Source organism: Chrysemys picta, chromosome 7 (genome assembly GCF_011386835.1).
Source record: "Chrysemys picta bellii isolate R12L10 chromosome 7, ASM1138683v2, whole genome shotgun sequence".
Taxonomy (NCBI): Eukaryota; Metazoa; Chordata; order Testudines; family Emydidae; genus Chrysemys; species Chrysemys picta.
In genome coordinates, this window is record NC_088797.1 from 85,324,770 (window position 1) to 85,344,801 (window position 20,032).

The 20,032-nt window shown below is 41.3% G+C and overlaps 1 protein-coding gene across 2 annotated transcripts in view; it reads left to right on the forward strand.

Moving 5' to 3' along the window:
• The window catches only part of HKDC1 (hexokinase domain containing 1), a 47,021-nt gene extending 37,693 nt beyond the window's left edge, over positions 1-9,328 (forward strand). The window contains exons 17-18 of one of the 2 annotated variants that reach the window (XM_005281897.5): positions 3,200-3,433; positions 6,627-9,328. In XM_005281897.5, the coding sequence (XP_005281954.1) occupies positions 3,200-3,433; positions 6,627-6,771 (379 nt within the window). In that variant the 3' untranslated portion in view covers positions 6,772-9,328. The remainder of the gene's footprint in view (positions 1-3,199; positions 3,434-6,626) is intronic. The other variant, XM_065553494.1, reaches the window with a different exon arrangement.
• Positions 9,329-20,032: the final 10,704 nt, after the last annotated feature.

Consider the following 20,032-nt stretch of genomic DNA (forward strand, 5'->3'; position numbering starts at 1 on the left):
TCCTGGAAGCCTGTTAAAAATAGGAGTGGGGGGTGGGGAAGGGGGAGGGTGAGGGGGAGGGTGAAGTTGCATAATTATTCTGTAATTGTTAGGAGTGATTATCCCCGTTCTTACCCAACCGTGTCATCTTAAAAATCCTACCACCATGCACAGCCTTTATCTCATTCACAGTGTTTGCTGAGGCACTCAAGTGTTACTACCTTTACAAAAAGAGTATTAATAGTGGATTATAAAAAAGAACTGTGCTCTGAATGTACATGTGCATGCATGCATGTATGTGGGTGCTTGTCCATGATCTTCAGAGTAAAATCACTTTTTGATCCTGAAGGAAAAGATGCTAAAAAAATAGGGTAGCTGACTTGTGACCCATTGGTGGTTGATTTTCAAAGGCAGAAATGGCAGTGAGGTGCCTAATTCCTACTGATTTCACTGCTCTACTGCCAAAATGCTTCTGAAATAAATGTAGTCAAACTTTACTAATTCTGGGTCACTGAGAACGAAAATGATGCTTAAAATTGTTGATTGGCTCTAGTTTTCAAGATATGCTATTGGGTCAGTATATACGACCCTTGACTTGGGAATGGCAGACGATAAGTGAGTTATAAAGGCAAGGGATCTCAGTTTAAACCAGAAATGACTAAAATACATCTTTGACTGGATCTATGAATAAATCTATGACTGGGTTTGGACAGTACTTGCTTTTTAGGCAAAACAATGAATGATGCAATCTGAAGCTGGTATTGCATCATACATGATATGAATTGCATCATGTTATTCCTAGAAGTCATGGATGATGCAATCATAACAAAGCTTACATCACTCTGCTGAACAAATTGCCCTATATCAGCTCTAGAAATCATACAGTGTCGTGCTCTTTTATTTGTCAGTGTTTGATTTTGCAAAGGGACACATTTCTGTTTAGCCAAAGTGAGCAGAGATGCCTCGTACTTGTGTGAACAGTGCAGATAACTTCTACTATGTTTGTGGTGAAGTGACTTTTGGATCACAAAAGCGCAGTATAACCACTATGGTTAAGAAAGCCTATCACCTTTATTTTGGCTGCAAAATTGGAGATCAGGACAAGAGGTGGGCCCCACACATATGCTGCAACACTTGTGCAACAAATCTTCGCCAGTGGTTGAACAGGAAAAGGAAATCTATGCCTTTTGCAGTGCCAATGATTTGGAGAGAGCCAACAGATCATACCAGCAATTGTTACTTCTGCACGGTGCCTCCAGTTGGGAAAGGTGTGTCAAAGAAGAAAAAGTGGACTGTGCATTGTCCAAACATTCCATTAGCTATACGCCCAGTACCCCATGGAGAAGGACTGCCGGTTCCTGATGCACCGGAATCATTCTCACTTGAGTCAGAAGAGGAAGAGGATGAAACTTCTGGTCCTGAACCATCAATGTCACAGGACCCACATTTTCTCCCATCCTCCTCCTTTGAACTGAATGACCTTGTCAGGGATTTGGAACTACCCAGGAGTAAGGCAGAGCTGTTGGGCTCCAGACTACAGCAGTGGAATCTCCTGACAGGTGATGTTAGGGTTTCCATGTTCCGTGACCGTCAAAAGGATCTTGTCCCATTCTTCTTCATGGAAGGTGATCTTGTAGCCTGCAACAACATCAATGGTGTGATGGCAGCCCTCAACATCTTTCACGATCCAGACGAGTGGAGACTGTTCATCGATTCATCGAAGACGAGTCTTAAAGCTGTTTTACTGCATAATGGCAATGTTTTGCCATCAATTCCAGTTGGTCATGCAGTCCATATGAAGGAAACCTATGACAACATGAAACAACTTTTGAGGTGCATAAACTATGACCAACATCAGTGGCAGCTCTGTGGCGATTTGAAGGTTGTTGGTCTGCAGACTGGATACACAAAGTACTGCTGTTTTCTCCGTGAATGGGATAGTCGTGCAAGAGATTCCCATTACATCAAGAAAGATTGGCCACTCGGACAGTCATTGGAGTCTGGGAGGAAAAGTGTTCAGCATCCACCACTTGTTGAATCAAGGAAGATTTTGTTACCACCCTTACACATCAAGCTGGGTCTGATGAAGAACTTTGTCAAGGCCATTGACAAAACACAAGCAGCTTTCAAGTACCTCCGTGGAAAATTTCCAAGGTTAAGTGAAGCTAAGATAAAGGAAGGTGTCTTTGTTGGTCCTCAGATTCGTGAACTTCTTCAAGATGATGCATTTGACCATGCACTGCGTGGCAAGGAAAAGACAGCATGGAAAGCCTTCCAGTTAGTGGCAGTAAATTTTCTCGGAAACAACAAGGCAGACAACTACAGGTTGTTGGTGGAAAACTTCCTCAAGGCATACAAAAGCCTTGGTTGCAACATGTCACTAAAGATACATTTTTTGCACTCTCATCTAGATTTTTTTCCACCGAACTGCGGAGCAGTGAGCGACGAGCATGGCGAGCGATTTCACCAGGACATTGCAACAATGGAGAAACGCTATCAGGGCAAATGGTACCCATCAAGGCTTGCAGACTATTGCTGGACAGTGACAAGAGATGCTCCATTTAATGAATACAAGAGACAAGCCAAGAAGCGCCGAGTAGACACTGAATAGGACTAAACTATGTACAGAATAGTTTTTTGCCTTTTGTTTCATAATAAATTTTATTTATATAACCCTTTTGCTGATTTTTAAAGTGTTACATAAACAGGACAGGTGAAATATTATCATGTAAAACAACCATAAACACATGAAAAGACCTACGTTTACAATTTATGATTAAAACTCTATCTACACAATATACCTAGACATAAAATGTAAAAACTTAAATATCTTAGAAACAGTAGCCAATCAGTTGTTTTAATTGTCATATTTGAATTCAGCACATCAAAATACATAATAAATAGCACATTTTATCTCTGAAGCAGACGATTTCTCAAAAATTGTAGACCAGTGTTTTCAATGAGAGGTGCCCAACAGCTATTTGTGCCTTTGAAAAACTACCTCATTCCTCTTAAGTGGTATTCATCGCAATCGCAGAAGGACTCAAGATGCAAAATTTGGATTTGGATTCCAATCAGAACCTCCCTCCCAATTAAGGGTGTTTGGGCTTTTCTCCAGAGCTAATCTCTAACAATCTGGTTTCATTTGTAAGATTAAAAATCCACAAGTATACACAGTATCTCCTAACCAAAAGTTGCTGTTGTGTTTGTATGAACACAGTGACCAGCTAGCCCTTCTCCAGGTTAGAAGAATTCTGCAGCAGCTTGGATTGGACAGCACTTGTGATGACAGCATTATCGTAAAGGAGGTGTGTGGTGCTGTTTCAAAGAGAGCAGCCCAGCTATGTGGAGCAGGACTAGCTGCTATCGTAGAGAAGAAGAGAGAAAACAGAAATCTAGAGCACTTGAAAATCACTGTTGGAGTGGATGGGACTTTATACAAACTACACCCGCAGTGAGTACTTTGTTCCTCCTTTGCTTTAGTGTTGAATTAAGAAAACAAACAAAACTGTATTCAATAGTCTGTTTAGATTATAGAAACTGAAAGGTTATCCTCAAGAAATGAATGTGTATCCCTGCAGTTGACTTATTAATTTGGACTAAGGATTGAAAATTGCCAAGAGAGAGGCTCAAAGCCAGGGCCGGCTCTACGTTTTTTGCTGCCCCAAGCAAAAAAATTTTTGGCTGTCCCCCTCCCCCCCCACTGCACCCTTCTGCCGCCCCAGCCCTGGGTCACTGGTAACTCGCTCCCAGGGCGGGTCATTCAGCAGGAATTTTAGATGTGCACACAACACAGACAGGATTGGTTCCCATATGGTTACAGAACTGCAGTAAAGTGGAACAATTTTCAGCTTGTGTGATTGGAGGATATCTGGATGCATATTATAAGACTGTCCTCCATAAATGAGGAAAAGTTGAGGTGCCTTTATTATTCTTTTGTTCCATTCTTTGTTTCTATGGGGAATTTGCTAATGCAATATCACTGTCTTCCTTTTAAACAAATAAAACTTAATAATCATCATAATAATAATAAAAAAAGCAATGGCTGTTGAAAATAGCAATTCCAGTCCTAATAACCACTGGGAAGCATTTCTTGCTCAATTTATTCTACTTTTTCCTACAGCAAGTTACAGTGGATCAGTATATTTGATTTGGGAGAAATGATGTAACAGCTGCTCAAATTGAGCTTGAGCACTCCTGAATTTTGAGGTGTTCAAATCTGGAAGGCAGGTGCTGGATTCCCTTTCTGAATATTAGCTAAATCTGGAAAAGAAAAGTCAATTTCTGCTTCCATGGCTCAGAAATGTAAATCCTCCTACGTGCCTGGTACTGTATCTAAAGCTGCCCAGTCTAATAGAGCCTCCTCTCCCTTACTTTTCATTTTAAATTCTAGTGGGATCCACATACCTGCCTTGCTAGGCTTCAGATAGAGAGGTGCAATGTCCATTTAGTCCACCCAATTCTTTCTTTGGGGGAGAGCCCAGGGCTGGTGCGGCAGGAGGTGCAGGTGGGGGGAAGAGCCCAGGGCTGGGGTGGCAGGAGGTGCGGGTGGGGGGTGGGGGGAAGAGCCCAAGGCTGGGGTGGCAGGAGGTGCGGGTGTGGGGGGGCGAAGAGCCCAGGGCTGGGGCGGCAGGGGTGTGTGGGTGGGGGAGAGTCCAGGGCTGGGGCAACACAGGGGTGCAGCGGGAGCCCAGGGCTGAGATGGGGGGCGGCAAAAAACCTAGAGCTGGCTCTGTTCCTACCATTTACAGCAAGCTGCAGCATGAGGTTTCAGTTTTACACTCCTTCCCCCTCCCTTTCCTGTTAATTGCGGCCGAGGGAATGCTGGGAAATGTAGTTCTTTCCCTGCTCCAGGGCTGGCTCTATAGGCAGGGAGCTAACCAAGGAACTACAGCTCCCAGGGCTCCCTGTTGGTTCTCAGCTCTCATGCTGGATTCTTGCGCCTTTGCAAATTTGCCGCCCCAAGCACCTGCTTGCTTTGCTGGTGCCTAGAACTGGCCCTGCTCAAAGCAGTGCCTTCTTGTACTTTATTAGATCAAAGGAGCCTGACTGAAGAAAGGGAAACTTGCTGCTGAGGTTGTAATGATTGATTCTGAGTTAAACAGAAGAGCTAGTTTCCAATGTTTTAGCTTCCACAGCAAGCAAGCAATGAAGGTTTATCTTTTTAGTTAAATACATTTAGAAACTACCTAAACTCTTTTTATACAGTATAAATGGTAAGTCAACTCTATTCTTGTGCCAAGCCAACAGCTGCATCTGTCAAAGACTGTGTACCTCTCTGGTTCATTTAGCACATATATTATCCTTAACATTTCCTTTTTATGGCCTTTTTGGATGCTTAAAATGTATTAAAATTCCAGTTAGGGGGAGAAACCCGCCTCCCCTCCCCCCAAAATCTCAGTCAAAAGGAAATCTTCATGCTGGAAACCTGTAACGGAAGAAGTTTCTAATGGTTCTAATGAATCTTTGGCATTTTGGACCTTTAACATTTTTGGTGATGGCTTTGGCCAAATTTTGGCCAAAGAGGTGGCCTTGTTCAAATGGAAGATTACGTTAGTTGCTGGGGTTACATCCATGTTCCATGAATGAGGTCTAACGAGGGTAGAGGAAGGTGTAGAATTTGCTGCCAAACTAGCCGCATCAGAAGACCCACTTTGCAGAAGGAAGACTGCCTATCATCCTCAATAGTTTTTAAAATATGAGGTTTCTCTGCTATCTTCAGTTCATGATGGTAGGAAAGATAGGAAAACCGAAAATGAAAACTGTGACCAAGATGGGGAAGTGCCACTTTTTTTGTTTGCAGTTAAAATGTTTCCAGATTACATTAACTTTTCACACATTTTATAGAGAGGAATTTATAGTTGCCATCTCCCAACTGACCAACTTAGGCTATGGAAATGTTTCCATAGATTTAACTACTTTCTTTTGGCATCTTTTCTTCCCTTCTTTTCTCTTCCGAATCACCTGCAGTACAAATTCCTGCATTAGCTCCTGATGGGACTTCATCATCAGAACCCCTTGGCACCTAAAAAGCTCCATGTTCACTATTGCACCACTTGGAACAGGCAAAGTGAAATTCCCATAAAGTACAATGGGTGAGATGGCAAAGAGCTGGCTAGACTAGTGGCTCCACAGAAGGCCTCAGTGCTTCTTTATATGAAAGGAATTTGGAACCCAGTGTTGCCTGCTGCTGCGTGCTAGAGAGAGAACCATCATTAAGTGACATATGGTTCTCTCTGAGGAAATGGGTCCTCTTCTCTCACAATCTCACAAGATGGAAGAACTTGCTTCTGTTTTCTGTTGTAGGAGGCAGAACATACTGAAGGGACGGGGGGGGGAGAACCAATGGAGGATGTTGATTGATGTGCTGTCTTATTTGTTTGGCCCCTTGCTTCCTAGAGGTGAAACAAACCTTTTTTTAGTCTGGGTTAGTGAAGAAAGGATGTGAACAACATGGATACACTCAGGATCCTGTATACCGGGGGGTACATTATGGTGGTCGTGTATGATAATCATTAGCATAAAATCAGCAAACTAAAAATTTCAGAATACACTAAATTAAATAAGTGGTGATTTAAATAATTTATAAACAAGTAGAAATGATCACTCCATTTACACATTGTAACATGTTTTTGTTTTACTTTTAGTTTTTCTGGGATTTTACGGGAAACAGTGAAAGAAATGGCACCTCAGTGTGATGTGACTTTCATGCTGTCTGAAGATGGAAGTGGAAAGGGAGCTGCCCTAATTACTGCTGTGGCAAAAAGATTGCATAATGTTGGAGAAAATTAAAAACAAAGACAAATATTTAAGTACAGCTTTACAAGTGCATTAGAGATTTGCTCAGTGACTATACAAAATAACTTGGGTGGAGACCAACAAGAAATACCCACTATTAGCTAGCAGCTAGACTAGAACCGCCGCCAATGCAGAACAAGTCAAATCTTTGACCCACCATAACTTGGGTGGAGGTTGGGGTGTCCTGATGCTAGTTAGCACTGTGTTCTGGGATACCACAATAGACTCATTGCTGCAACATGACCGAATGCCATACATAGTGATATACAGCAGGTCACATAAATGTAATTTCCCCCCCCCAAAATCAGCTTTTGAAGTGCTTAATTGATCTCCTGCCCCACTAATGTTATCCTGTGAGTTTGTCACCCAGTTTTTCAGGGTTTTAGGGTTTTTTTAGCCTTAGCTTGGTCTGCCTCAGTGGGTATCGAGATTCTGGTACTGTACATCTGTAGTGGGTATATTTGTTCATTTTTGTTTTTTAAAATAGATATACAAATTGGAATAAATTTAATTAACTTTGTCCAATGAAACATTATGTTCAATGAAACATGTATTACTACTAGGGCTGTCAAGTGATTTAAAAAATTAATCTCGATTAATCGCATGATTGAAAAAATTAATTGAAAGATTAAAAAAATAATCACACTGTTAACCAATAATAGAATACCATTTATTTAAATATTTTGGATTGTTTTCTACATTTCAAATATATTGATTTCAGTTACAATGCAGAATACAAAGTGTACAGTGTTCAATTTATATTTATTTTTGATTACAAAAGTGCTATGCGAATGCCTGTTCTCACTTTCAGGTGACGTAAATAAGAAGCGGGCAGCATTATCTCTCGTAAATGTAAACAAACTTGTTTTTCTTAGCGATTGGCTGAACAAGAAGTAGGACTGAGTGGACATGTAGGCTCTAAAGTTTTACATTATTTTGTTTGAGTGCAGTTATGTAACAAAAAAAAAGTTACATTTGTAAGTTGCACTTTCGCGATAAAGAGATTGCACTTCAGTATTTGTATGAGGTGAATTAAAAATACTATTTATTTTGTTTATCATTTTTACAGTGCAAATATTTGTAATAAAAATAATATAAAGTGAGCACTGTATACTTTGTATTTGAAATCAATATATTTGAAAATGTAGAAAAACATCAAAAAATATTTAATACATTTCAATTTGGGCCTTTTTCTTATATAGAATTGGTATTCTATTGTTTAACAGTGCAATTAAAATTGCAATTAATTGCTATTAATTTTTTAATCACAATCTTTTGAGTTAATTGCGTGAGTTAACTGCAAGTAATGGACAGCCCTAATTACTACATTTTCTACTGTCTTGGTTCCAGACTAGTTGTAATACAGTGCACCCCACATACGATGGACATTATTAGAAAGTGGATGTACTGTAGAAAAATCAGCTGCAGCCCATAGGAGAGTGTACTCTCAGCTGTTTCTTGGTCTCAGGCTCTTTCATGGCCTGGGGCCCTTATTTATAGCCTCTACCTGGGAATCAGATCAAATCACAAAATGCCGTCTTGCTGGATTGGCCAATTCCCAGCACCTGCCTGCTGGGCTTCTCTTCAGAACAGGGCTGACTGCTCCCTGTAAGGTGGCCAGATAGCAAGTGTGAAAAATTGGGACGGGGGTGGAGGGTAATAGCAGCTTACATAAGAAAAAGGCCCAAATATCTGGACTGTCCCTATAAAATTGGGACATCTGGTCACCCTAGCTCCCTGCCCCCCAGCCTTTAAAGGGACAGACCACCCCATTACACCTCTCTTTTAATCTCCGTGTCCCAGGAATGTTTTCTAGAACGAGGCCACATTAATTTATCTAGTTCTTGTTTTCCTTCCAGTCTTTCCTCCCAATCAATTTTTAAAAATCAGATTGTTTCCATGTTGTGGAAATGTTTCTCTTTCCATCTTTCTTAGTCCCCTGGCTGCTGATCTGCATGTCTCCAATCATGCTAAATTAATTCTTGTGGGAACAGCATGTTTTGTTGCTCACTCCAAAAGTGACTCTTCAGTGACATGGGGTGAGCAGCAGAGACACAGGCTGATGTGAACTTTTTAAACCTATCAGTAGTACCTGAGCTCAGCAAGCGGGCAGTTGATAAAGATGGTTTATTAATGGGCAAGGGCCAACGAGCGGGGGATGAAACAGGAATGTCTGTTTTATATTTATCAGTGGGACATGGACAGTAAAATAGGCTGAGATTTATAGACATCTTGAAAATAGTCAATACCCTTGGGTGTGACTTAAAAAAATCACACTCTTATTTAATGGATTGCCGAATGCAATGAAATAATATGTAGCACAAAGAATCAAAATGGCAAACCTCTGGTTTCCAATCTCAGCTGCTTCCATACCCTCTCAATCCTCTGTTCACATATATTCCTGTGTACTTGTGCTGGGAGCACAGCAAGACACAGCATTTGTGCTGACAGCAGGATGCCTGTAGCAGACATACTCTAGGGTCTTGGATGCATCCATAACTATTTTGTACTGTGTTAAATAGTTGGCTTCATGTTAACAATAATATAAAAACTGAAATAAGACTGAAAATTTAATCCTAGCCACAATGAATCACATTTTTTAAGATACATTCACTTTATATTTTTTATTTTTTAAAAGCTGGTCAAAAGTATCTTTCACTGTGACATATTGCAATTACCGAATGCATGAAAAAAAATAAAACAAATTAATGAAATTGAAAATGATTTTCACTTGCTAAAGAGCTAATATATCATTTTTGTTTCTGGGCTAGCTGGAGAAGGTAAATGCATATTTAATATTTAAGAACAGACTACTCACGCAATCATATTACAAACAGAAACGTATGCATCACATGCATGTTTTCATGATCTCTTACAAGTAGTTTAATAATTTTACATTTATTTTCATTATACCTTTCTTCAGATTTAACAATACCACTTGATCAGATTTTCCCATGAAATACTGACTCTTCACAGAAAATTACTTTTAGTAAGTAAAATAAGCAGGCACTATTTGGAATCAACTTTTTCAAAGCAATGAGCAGTGTAAATCATGTGGTGATGAGCATCTTAGAAAAACATTAGATAGGGTGAGTGGGTTTCTTCTTTCAAAGCTATAGGTACTAATTCAAACATACTGTATAGTACTCCCTACTGAAAAAAGGTGGGCAGTTGGAGACTAGTGACCTGCATCAAATCTTTTTTATATACATTCAAATGTTGCTACAGGAATAATTACATGATCCCTGCATAGCCAATTTTAACTTCAATAGCAATCCCACAACATCAGCTGACTCAAAAGTATCCTGGCTATATATGAGGATGAATATTTGATTTGTATTAGTTTTGTATAGGAATACTAGCAATTGTCAGGCCATAATGTTAGCGTGACTATTTAAAAACAAGTAGGTATTAACTGGGGAAAATAGAAATGGTCAATGCTGCCACATCCTGAGTCCACACCCAACCCGGGATCAGAGGAATTAAAATGGCTGCGGCCTTTAGGGAAAGAATTGCAATGTTCCCCTGACAATGCTGGGACCTGAGAGCTCCTCTATTGGGTCCTGCTAAACTCTCGTACAAACGGACTTAAACTCGTATTTATGTCCCAGAGTGAAGAATGCTCCTGTGAGAAGTGCAGTGTGTTCTGGACTATCGGTACTGGGGAAACCCCAAAGTGCAGAGGAATCTGAATGGAGCTGTGGGACTCAGTGGAAAAGCTACTGGCTCCCACTGGAGGGAGATGGGTCTTGGCCGGCTCCCACTGTCATTGTGAAGAGGGGGGATTCATTATAGTCCCCTCAGAGAGAGGAGAAAGCATGGTCTAGTGGTATATGATACATTCCTAGGTTTAAAGAATCACTTTTAGAGATCCCCTATTTTATTTATACAACTGTTGGTTTGATTTCTATTAAAATATGTAGGATTTTCCTGTAAAATTATATGTAATATTCATTTATTTAAAAAAAAACTAACAGTCCCTTTAATCCATTAAAGATGATGATAGAGATGTGTGTACCGGCAACGGCATATTACTTTGTTGGGAAGTAGGAGCCTAAGGGTTGATCTACACAGTTTGAGTCCCAATTTAACAAAATCAGTATAGTCAAACTGGTACAAAACCTTTGTATGGACACTCTTATTTTAGATTAGAAAAGTCCTATTTCACTCTTTTTTGTATATAAATAAGCCCTTAGAAACTGGAGCTGAGTAGCGTACACCTCCGCTGCAGTGTGTTTTTCCTGTAATATGTTAGGCCAACAATATAAAATTTTTGTGGCTTCATTTTACACTTAGTGTAGGTGTTGCGGAATCCGATCATGTGATCACAAAATGCTGCTCACACAGTAAATGGAAATCATTGTCTAAAGATATCTCAAAATGACAAGGACACTGTTCTAGTCCACATTTAGTCTAACCTTCATTTAAGCAGCAGGGACACAGTGAATCCAAACACTGCCCACACAGATATGATAAAACGTCAGCAGAAGAATGATATGTCATAGCAACAGGGGAGGTTCTGATTTCTGAAGGTGGGTAGGGAAATAACAAGGTTCTGACGTGCAGTCTCTCGCTCTCTCTGTCTTTCTCTAAAGAGATGAGGATTGGCAGCTATTGGGATAGGGAAAGGCGAGGCGAGGTACTTCACAGTGATTTCCTAAAGAGCCTGCTAGCTACAGCTTTTAGGATCTATACACTTCATTACTTTCAGCTTACTCTAAAATAAGATAAATTTTTCTATAACCAGCTAACAATATGGTACATTGTTTCTGATAATGCCAACATAAAACGTGAAAGGAACGTTGCAAACTTGCAGTCTCACATGTACATGTTTTAAGAAGCTGAACTAAAATCCTTTACACAGCACACACAGCAATACTGTCTTTTGCTTTAGCTGGGATTTAAAATAAGAAAACTTCAGATGAATATCTGTTACCCAGCACACAGTACATTGAAAAAGTATGCAGATTAATTATGTATATAATTAGCGTATAAACTCTTGCAGCAGATTTACAATAAAGTGAGTTACTTCAAGTTGTGTCTGTGTTTTTGTGCTTCCTTCATTCTGTTTTTTTCCCTTTCAATATCTTTGTGGGGTTTTTTTTGCTTCAGGTTCTTTAGTGTATCTTCTCTCTGATTAATGTAGTTTGCATACTTTTTGAAATTGCCACTTTTTTTTCTTGGTGACAGGAGAGCTGACAATTGTAGGCTTGATGCAAAAATTACTGGGTGAGGTTCTTTGGCTTGTGAAGGAGGTCAGACAAGATGATCATCATAACTTCTTCTGGTCTCCAAACCTATGACTCTGTTAAAGAATGGTCTCAAAGATACCTTCCTTTCCCATTTCCCCTCTTCTCCTTGCTATTTATCCTGCCTTAGATGAATGGATGTACACTGGCTACCAGAAGGTTGTTAGATTTGCTTCTTATTTAGAATCTAGAGTAAGTGGGTGTAATAGTTCACTACTGAGATGTTTCCCTTGGTAACTCTGACAAACCAGTGTTCAGAAGTAAATATAGGATCACTTGTAAATCCTTCAGAAATCCCTGATTATAGCAAATCGCTGAATATATCATCTTGGGAGCTCAGTTTTATATAGGATTAGAAGAATTGTGTAAAGAAGCGTAGGGCCAAAATGTAGGGGTCCTCAAAACTTAATACAAGAAGAAATGTTTTCATGATGTTTCTTTAGATTTCAGTGAAAATACATGTTCCTGGGGGATTTAAACATTCCCCTGTGGTGTTAGGAACCCAAACACAATGGCAGTGAGAGAGAGAGAGAGAGAGTTCTCACTTCCTGTTCCTGCGAAGGTGTCTCCTCCAGCGAGTTCTCTGGATGTGATGGTGGAAGAGTGAGTCTGTTTGGAAACCGAGGCAGAAGTTACTGTGCACAGATTGGTGGATCTCGTGGTGCTATCCGCTGATATTATGAGCTTTGTTCCTGTGGGTGCCTGGGGGTTTGTGCCTGTAGGCTGGAGATACAGGGAAGCTGACGTGGGAAGTGTACTGGGAGTGGGGAAGGATTTGGGGTGAAGGGACAGATAATAGGTGTAGGTACTGAAAAGGGGGAAATTTGCTTTGCAGCTGCTGGCTATTGGGGAGCAACTGCCAACAGGAGCCTGTGGTATGAAGGTGGTGAAACTATGTCCCCTTACTCTGGGAAGTGGTTTGCAAAGCATGTCCACCATTTCAAACTCTGTATGGGGTCCTGAGGAGGGGCAGGAATGCAATGGAGCTCTGCCACAGTTGGGTTGTATCAGAAATTTAGGGGTAAAAGGCAGTTTAGCAGCAATACCTCTAGTGTCCCCTTCCTCTGTAAGTGGACGGGGGGTAATGCTGCGGTCTCCTCTGTTGCAGGGCTCCATTCACTTTAAGGGCCTCCACCCAGGGGAATATTAAAGGTATGAGTCTACCAGAGGGAAAAGTAGCTCAAAAGAAGCATTTTTTAGAATCTGAAGTGGGGTCTTCTGATTAGGGAGCACAAAATCCAGCTGTGAGTGAGCAATGAAGGAATAAATGACAGTAAGGAAAGAATTGAGCGGTCTGTTTCCAGACATGCGTCTCTTGAGGGGCTGCTTAGGAAGAAAACTTGTGCAGCCGTCAGTCCGTTAAGACCAGGCTTCTGGGGAAGATTCCTTGCAATGGAAACCTTATCCTAGGATGCCTTGGCAAAGATACGTGATTCAACTGCACTATGCAGGGGACACATGCAAATGTCTCACTAGGGATGTTGTTGTTGGAACTCTGTTAAAATATTTTAGGACTGTCTCCTGCACAACTGTAATCTGTGATACACCTGCCAGGTAGCAGAGAATTCAATGTCTGCTTTTACTCTTGTGGTGAAGTGGTATTTTTCTGGGAGCAGTTTGGAATTAGGGATTGGGATGATATAATAGCTGTTTCTTTATTCCAACCTTCCATTAAGCCTGTGACTATTTTTTTCATCTAGGTGGGATTACTGTAGGTATTACAGACAGCCATGCACTGGTTTTACCTGCAGCTCTACAGAACATTGGTGCAGCTGTGGTATGAGGAAGGGCACATACTATGGGTCTAATGCACACAAGACTGAAGAGACTTAATTAGATGCAAGATGGAAAAGTGCATGTGCTCATAGGCAGTGCCCAGAGGTGTGACACAGTAGGGAAAGACATTCCCAACCTCTTAAGGAATCTTCCTCCTTTCCTGAGCTGGGGGTCAAAGGATTCCACACAGCACTGCAATGACGGATGAAAGCCCCATTTTGAGTGGCAGAGCCTCTCTACTTTTAGGGGGAAGGACCTTGACCTGTACTGATACAGGATTGAGTAGGGTGAGGAAATGGGAACCATTGAGAGCCAGGACAATAGAGATGGGGATATGAGCACTGGTAATGTGGGGGAGAATACTGGAAATGGGGAAGCAGAAACTATGGAAGGGACATCCACAGACACAGCTGGTTATGCAGGAATCCCAGTCACCAGGAGAGACTGGCAGGCTATGGGTACAGCAGATGCTCTCGCTGGGGAGCAGGTTTTGATGTGCTCAACTTCAGGAATGGAAAAATTTCTTGCAGTCAGAGAGGGAAAAAGAGAATCCAAGGAGACTGCTGGGGTTACAGTAACTGGGGGTAGCCTACCAACTGTCCAAAACATGCAGCATTTTCATAATTCAGATGGATAACAGGTACTCTGTATTAGGCATTGTTGCAGATCAAGGGGAGCAGGAAGAGAAGCCTGTGCTTGTAACATGCCCACATTCATTGTGGGAAAAGAACCAGGAGTTACTGAGCTTAAGCAACTTCTGAAAGAACTATAAGAGTTGGGATCAGGATCTGGGGACTCAGGAGGCCCCCAGTTGACAGACATGAACTAGCTAACAAGGAAAAATGGCTAAAGGAAAGAGTCGAGAGAGAGGGGTCAGTCAGGGGGTTTAGTAGCAGCGAGAAGGTGGCCCACTAAATGGGGATTGCAAGTACCTGTGACAATTTGGACCTGAGCTTTTGTATAGATGAGACTGAAAATTGCAACTTGGAACGTGCACTCTCTTACGATGTGTGCTGGAAACAAATGATCCTTTCGTTTTTGGAGGGGCAGGATTTGGATCTAGTGGGAACCCAGGAAACAAGACTCTGTTCCAGGTATGACGTGGGAGCTCAGAGGAATTAGAGGAGGGGCCCACCTTTTTGGTCCACAGGGCCTGATACTTATATGGAGTTTTATACTTATGCAGCATCGGTGCAGAGGGTGGTAGAACTGCAGCTGGCGAGGTGTGTGTTTGTTGATTTCTGTTATTTGGGTGTGAGGTATCATTGTTTCACCATCTCTGACCCACAACATCAGAAGCAGGGGAAAGGTCTTTTTATAGAAGTTCCTACTATTTTTAATGATGTCTCGGCAGTTGTGTTTATGGGGATTTTAATTGTTTAGCTGCAGTGACTGACAGAGCAAAGCAACCTAGAGGGGTTACAAGCTGATGAAACTTACAAACTGTGTGTGTTGGGTTAAAAATGTTTTTGAGCATCCTCATTTAAGAAGAAGGGGGCAGTTACATTTTTTAGAGGGTACTCTGGATGGGTGATTGGACAAGGTGTATCTGAAAGCAACTGAACAATGTGCAGTGCACCCTGTAAAGTTATTTGACCTCTGCTTGGTCCGAGCTGAACTCGGGGAGGATGGAGCAACGATCTTTGGTCATGGTTATTGGAAACTAAATACTTGCTTAGTTAATAATGCAGTGACAGAAAGTTAGGAAGAGTTCAATAGTTTTACCCATCACACAGATGGAAGGTCCACCAAGGGTGCACACACTCAGCCATCTGGCTCCCTAGCTGACACTTCTCTTGGGGGAACACATGCGTCTCTCTTTTTCTACTGACCAAGATATTTTCAGGCTGCATGGTTCCCTGTGAATTCACATTGTGAATTCCCCAGCAATCAGACTGCCTAAGCAGGCCTGCTTTGCTTTTCTCCTCAGAGGCTATAAACATGTGATTGCCCAAAGTTCTAAGGTATCACACAGCCTTTTCTAAGTAAGCACATTTATTCTTAAGGGGAAAGCATTACAGAGAAAACATATTAGAATAATACAAAACCATACACACATGCCAATAAGTTCACCAGAGATCACCCCAACTCCAACAAGGGCTCTGGCAGAAATCAGTCCTTCAAACCTAACCAAGAGGGTTTTCTGTGGTTACAAATTCATAACCACTTTGGCTCAGAACAAGCACCCCTATGAATCTTTGAGTGTCTTTTTTTTTATACAGTTTGGACATCTGATCTTGTCCTCATAACAAACAAAGAAAGCAAACAAAGGTCCTCTTCTCAGGGCAAAGCTTTAAAAGGCTGAGGTCTTGCATAATTGGAGGGGCTATACTTGCATATACCTTCCCTCTAGAGATTTCCTGGGAAACCCACCCAACTTTAAAAGCTCATCCTTATCTGACACATTGTTTCAAATAGTCCTTTGAACTCATAATACTTCCCAGGGTTTACATTAGTCATGTCTTCTCCCTGGAGATGTTACATACAATTCCACAAATAATATATAAACATTAACATTTTTAATTTAATGAACTCCTAAAATACTTAAACTTAATTCAGTAAAGATTAACTTAATTCAATAAGGGTTGTCCAGGATATTGCAGAAAATTGCCATACCTGACACAGATGTTTAAGAAGGAAGTAATTTAGCACTGAAGGAGAAAGCTGGAATCAGCTAACTTTGCAAAGGACTTCAGGGCAAAGGGCAACCTCCTCTGATATATTTGCAAAATGCAAGAGGAAAATACTGTAATGGGATATGGTGGGATTACAGGAACCTAGCACTGAGCAGGTCCACTGATGCATGTTAAGGATAGTTCACAAATATTACAGGGAGGTTTTTCAGAGACAAACCATTCGTTCTTTCCAGCAGCAGCAGTTTTTGGACGGCATCACAGGTTTTCCAACAGTGGCAAATTAGTAACAGAACTCACTTGTGAAACCAGTAGAGGAAATGGCGGTTTGTGCAGCTATCTTGTCACTGAAGATGGAAACTTCCTCAAGAGCGGACAGTTCGGCAGTTGAATTTTATCAGAGGCTTATTGTCATAACTATAAAGGGAAGAGTAACAGCCCTCCTGTGTACAATACTATAAAATCCCTCCTGGCCAGAAACACCAAAATCCTTTTACCTGTAAAGGGTTAAGAAACTCAAGGAACCTGGCTGACACCTGACCCAAAGGACCAATAAGGGGACAAGATACTTTCAAATCTTGGTGGGGGGAAGGCTTTTGTTTGTGCTCTTTGTTTTGGGGATTGTTTGCTCTTGGGACTAAGAGGGACCAGACATCAATCCATGCTCTCCAAATCTTTCTGAACAAGTCTCTCATATTTCAAACTTGTAAGTAACAGCCAGGCAAGGCGTGTTAGGTTTATCTTTGTTTTCTCAACTTGTAAATGTTCCTTTTACTAGAGGGTTTACCTCAGTTTGCTGTAACTTTGAACCTAAGGCTAGAGGGGGTTCCTCTGGGCTCTTTGAATATGATTACCCTGTAAAGTTATTTTCCACACTGATTTTACAGAGATGATTTTTACCTTTTTCTTTAATTAAAAGCCTTCTTTTTAAGAACCTGATTGATTTTTCCTTGATTTAAGATCCAAGGGGGTTGGATCTGGACTCACCAGGAATTGGTGGGGGGAAAGTAGGGGGACTCGTTAATTTCTCCTTGTTTTAAGATCCAAGGGTTTGGATCGGTGTTCACCAGGAAATTGGTGGAGAAGTCTCTCAAGGCTACCCAGAGAAGGGTTATAGTACTTGGGAGGGAGATATTCTGGAGGGGGGGGAGGTAGACAGAGTTTCCCAAATAACTCATAAATAATTTGGGTGGTGGCAGCAAAAGCAGATCTAAGCTGGTAGTTAAGCTTAGAGATTTTCATGCAGGTCACCACATCTGTACCCTAGAGTTCAGAATGGGGAAGGAAACTTGACACTGATGGATCTCCTCTCTGTGATGCTCTCATGCTTTCAGTGATGCCTTGACTAGAGGCACATTGAGATCTTCCTTTTATGAAGGTCTTTTGATTTTTTTCAAAAATGTTATTTGGAAGATATCAGGAATTGGAGGTGTATTGCCCTTTTGAATATGGATTACAAAATTTTGGCTTCCATTCTAGCTATTTGGGGAAAATAGCAGGGAAATTATTGCAACCCACTCTGTCTAATGCTGTTAAAGGTCACATAGTGGCAGATGCTTTGTGTCATTTGTGGGAAGTATTTGAAACTGACCAATGGGGCAAATGACAGTCTTATGTTTTGGCCTTGGATCAGGTCAAAGCTTTTGATATAGTGAACCTATCTTGCTTATGGCTGGTCCTGTCTCAATATGGTATTCCCCCCCAGGTTATTAACTGGCCACATCCCTTTAGTAAATGGGTGGAGGGGAAAGGCTATACAGATCCATTCTGGGGTAAGGCAAAGTTGTCCCCTGAGACTATTTTGTATTGTTTTTCTTTGAACCCTTTACTGTGGGCAGTGTATGTTAACGGGATTTCAGAGTTTAAGTGTGAGGATTAAGAGGGAGAGGAATTTCACTCTGTCAATGAAAATTTTTGCCCATGAGACTGATGTCACAGTGCTAGTGGGCAGTACAAAAGACAGAGACATATTTTTTGACACTTTACATAATTATTCAGCTACAGCTGGAGCAATTATTAACATGAAGATCATGTCTTTGTGGGCTGTGGTGCTCTCTTTTACTCTTCCAGGAGTTGCAAATTGTGACACTCCCTCCTGGGATTATAGATATTTTCTGACTAACCTTTGGCAGTGATTCAGTAGCCAAGTTGATGGGAGAAGCGGTTTTCACCTGCCTGGTTAAGGTGATGAGGTGGAAGGGACGGACCCTGACCTTGTCAGAGAGGGTGATGTTAATTTAAACATTTCCGTTACCCTTTTACATTTAGGTGGCATATATGTATCCTTCCCCTGGAAAACTGTTGGTCAAATTAACAGGATTATTTTTTTTCAGATGCTCTGGGGCAATAAATATAACTTAGTGAAGTATCATCTACCTGCCAGTTAAAGATGGGGTTTGAGTATGGTATGCCCTAAAGCTTTCTTGATGGTGTTTTTGTTTTTTAATTTTCATACAGTTCGTGCAACTAAGGGTAGGGATGGCCACTCATTTCCCAGAATTGCTGGGAAATGTCACGGGGAAAGAAATCAGGAAAAGGAGATGCAGTCCCGAAAGGTGGGTTCCCTCCTCTTCCCCCACTGCAACAGCCCAGCAGCCTCTCTTACATACAACTTGCTTTAAAGAGCATTTCCCCTTGGAAGTATCTGAATTATCCTATTAAATGCATGGCCTTCCTTCACCTCCCCGTCCTCTCTGCCCACTTCCTTTCCTCCCTGTCTCTATCCCCCTCCACTGAATTTTGCTTCTATTATCTTATTTTAACATTTTTTAAGATAGTTGGGTTTTTATAAATAAGTGTTGGTTTGTTTGTAAATTGTGTAATACAAATAATTGATTTGTATATCAACCATTCATATTCTATATAATTAAATGTTTCAAGTATAGCTGAGGCTCAGGCAGCAAATGGTTTAATATATTATATTATGAGAAATTTATGCATAGTTTGTTTTTATATATATATATATATATATATATATATATATATATATATATATATATATATATATATATATATATATTGATTGGGACCTGGGCTTTTCTTCAGGGCATCCACCTTGTCCTGAAGGGGCTGGACTCAGGCGTTTCCCAAGAGACAGCCAAGATACTTAGTTTCTTGAATGCCAAATTTATATTTTGAGGGCTTTGCTGAGAGTCTAGCTTCCCCTAGCAACTGTAGTACAGCCAACATGTGGCCCACGTGTTACTGCCAGCCTGTGCTGAAAATAACCACATCGTCGTGGGACGCCACTGCAACAGGGCCGGCGCAACCCATTAGGCGACCTAAGCGGTCGCCTAGGGCATTACAATTGGGGGGGCAGCGACCGCCGCGGTATTTCGGTGGTGGCACCTTCTACCACCTCTGTGGGGAGCTGCATTTCGGGACGGGACCTTCCGCTGCCTAGGGCGGCAGAAAAGCTGGTGGCGCTTCTGCACTGCAAACTGACAATGATGGCAAAGCATGTGGCCCAGGAGGTGCTGGAAGCTGGCTGTGGCTCTGTGCAAGCCCGAAGACATGGTGGTGAACTGAAAGAGCCCCAGGGGAGTGGAAAATGCTGTTTTCCCCTCAAGTCTCGCATAAGGGGTATTTGCTAGTGCC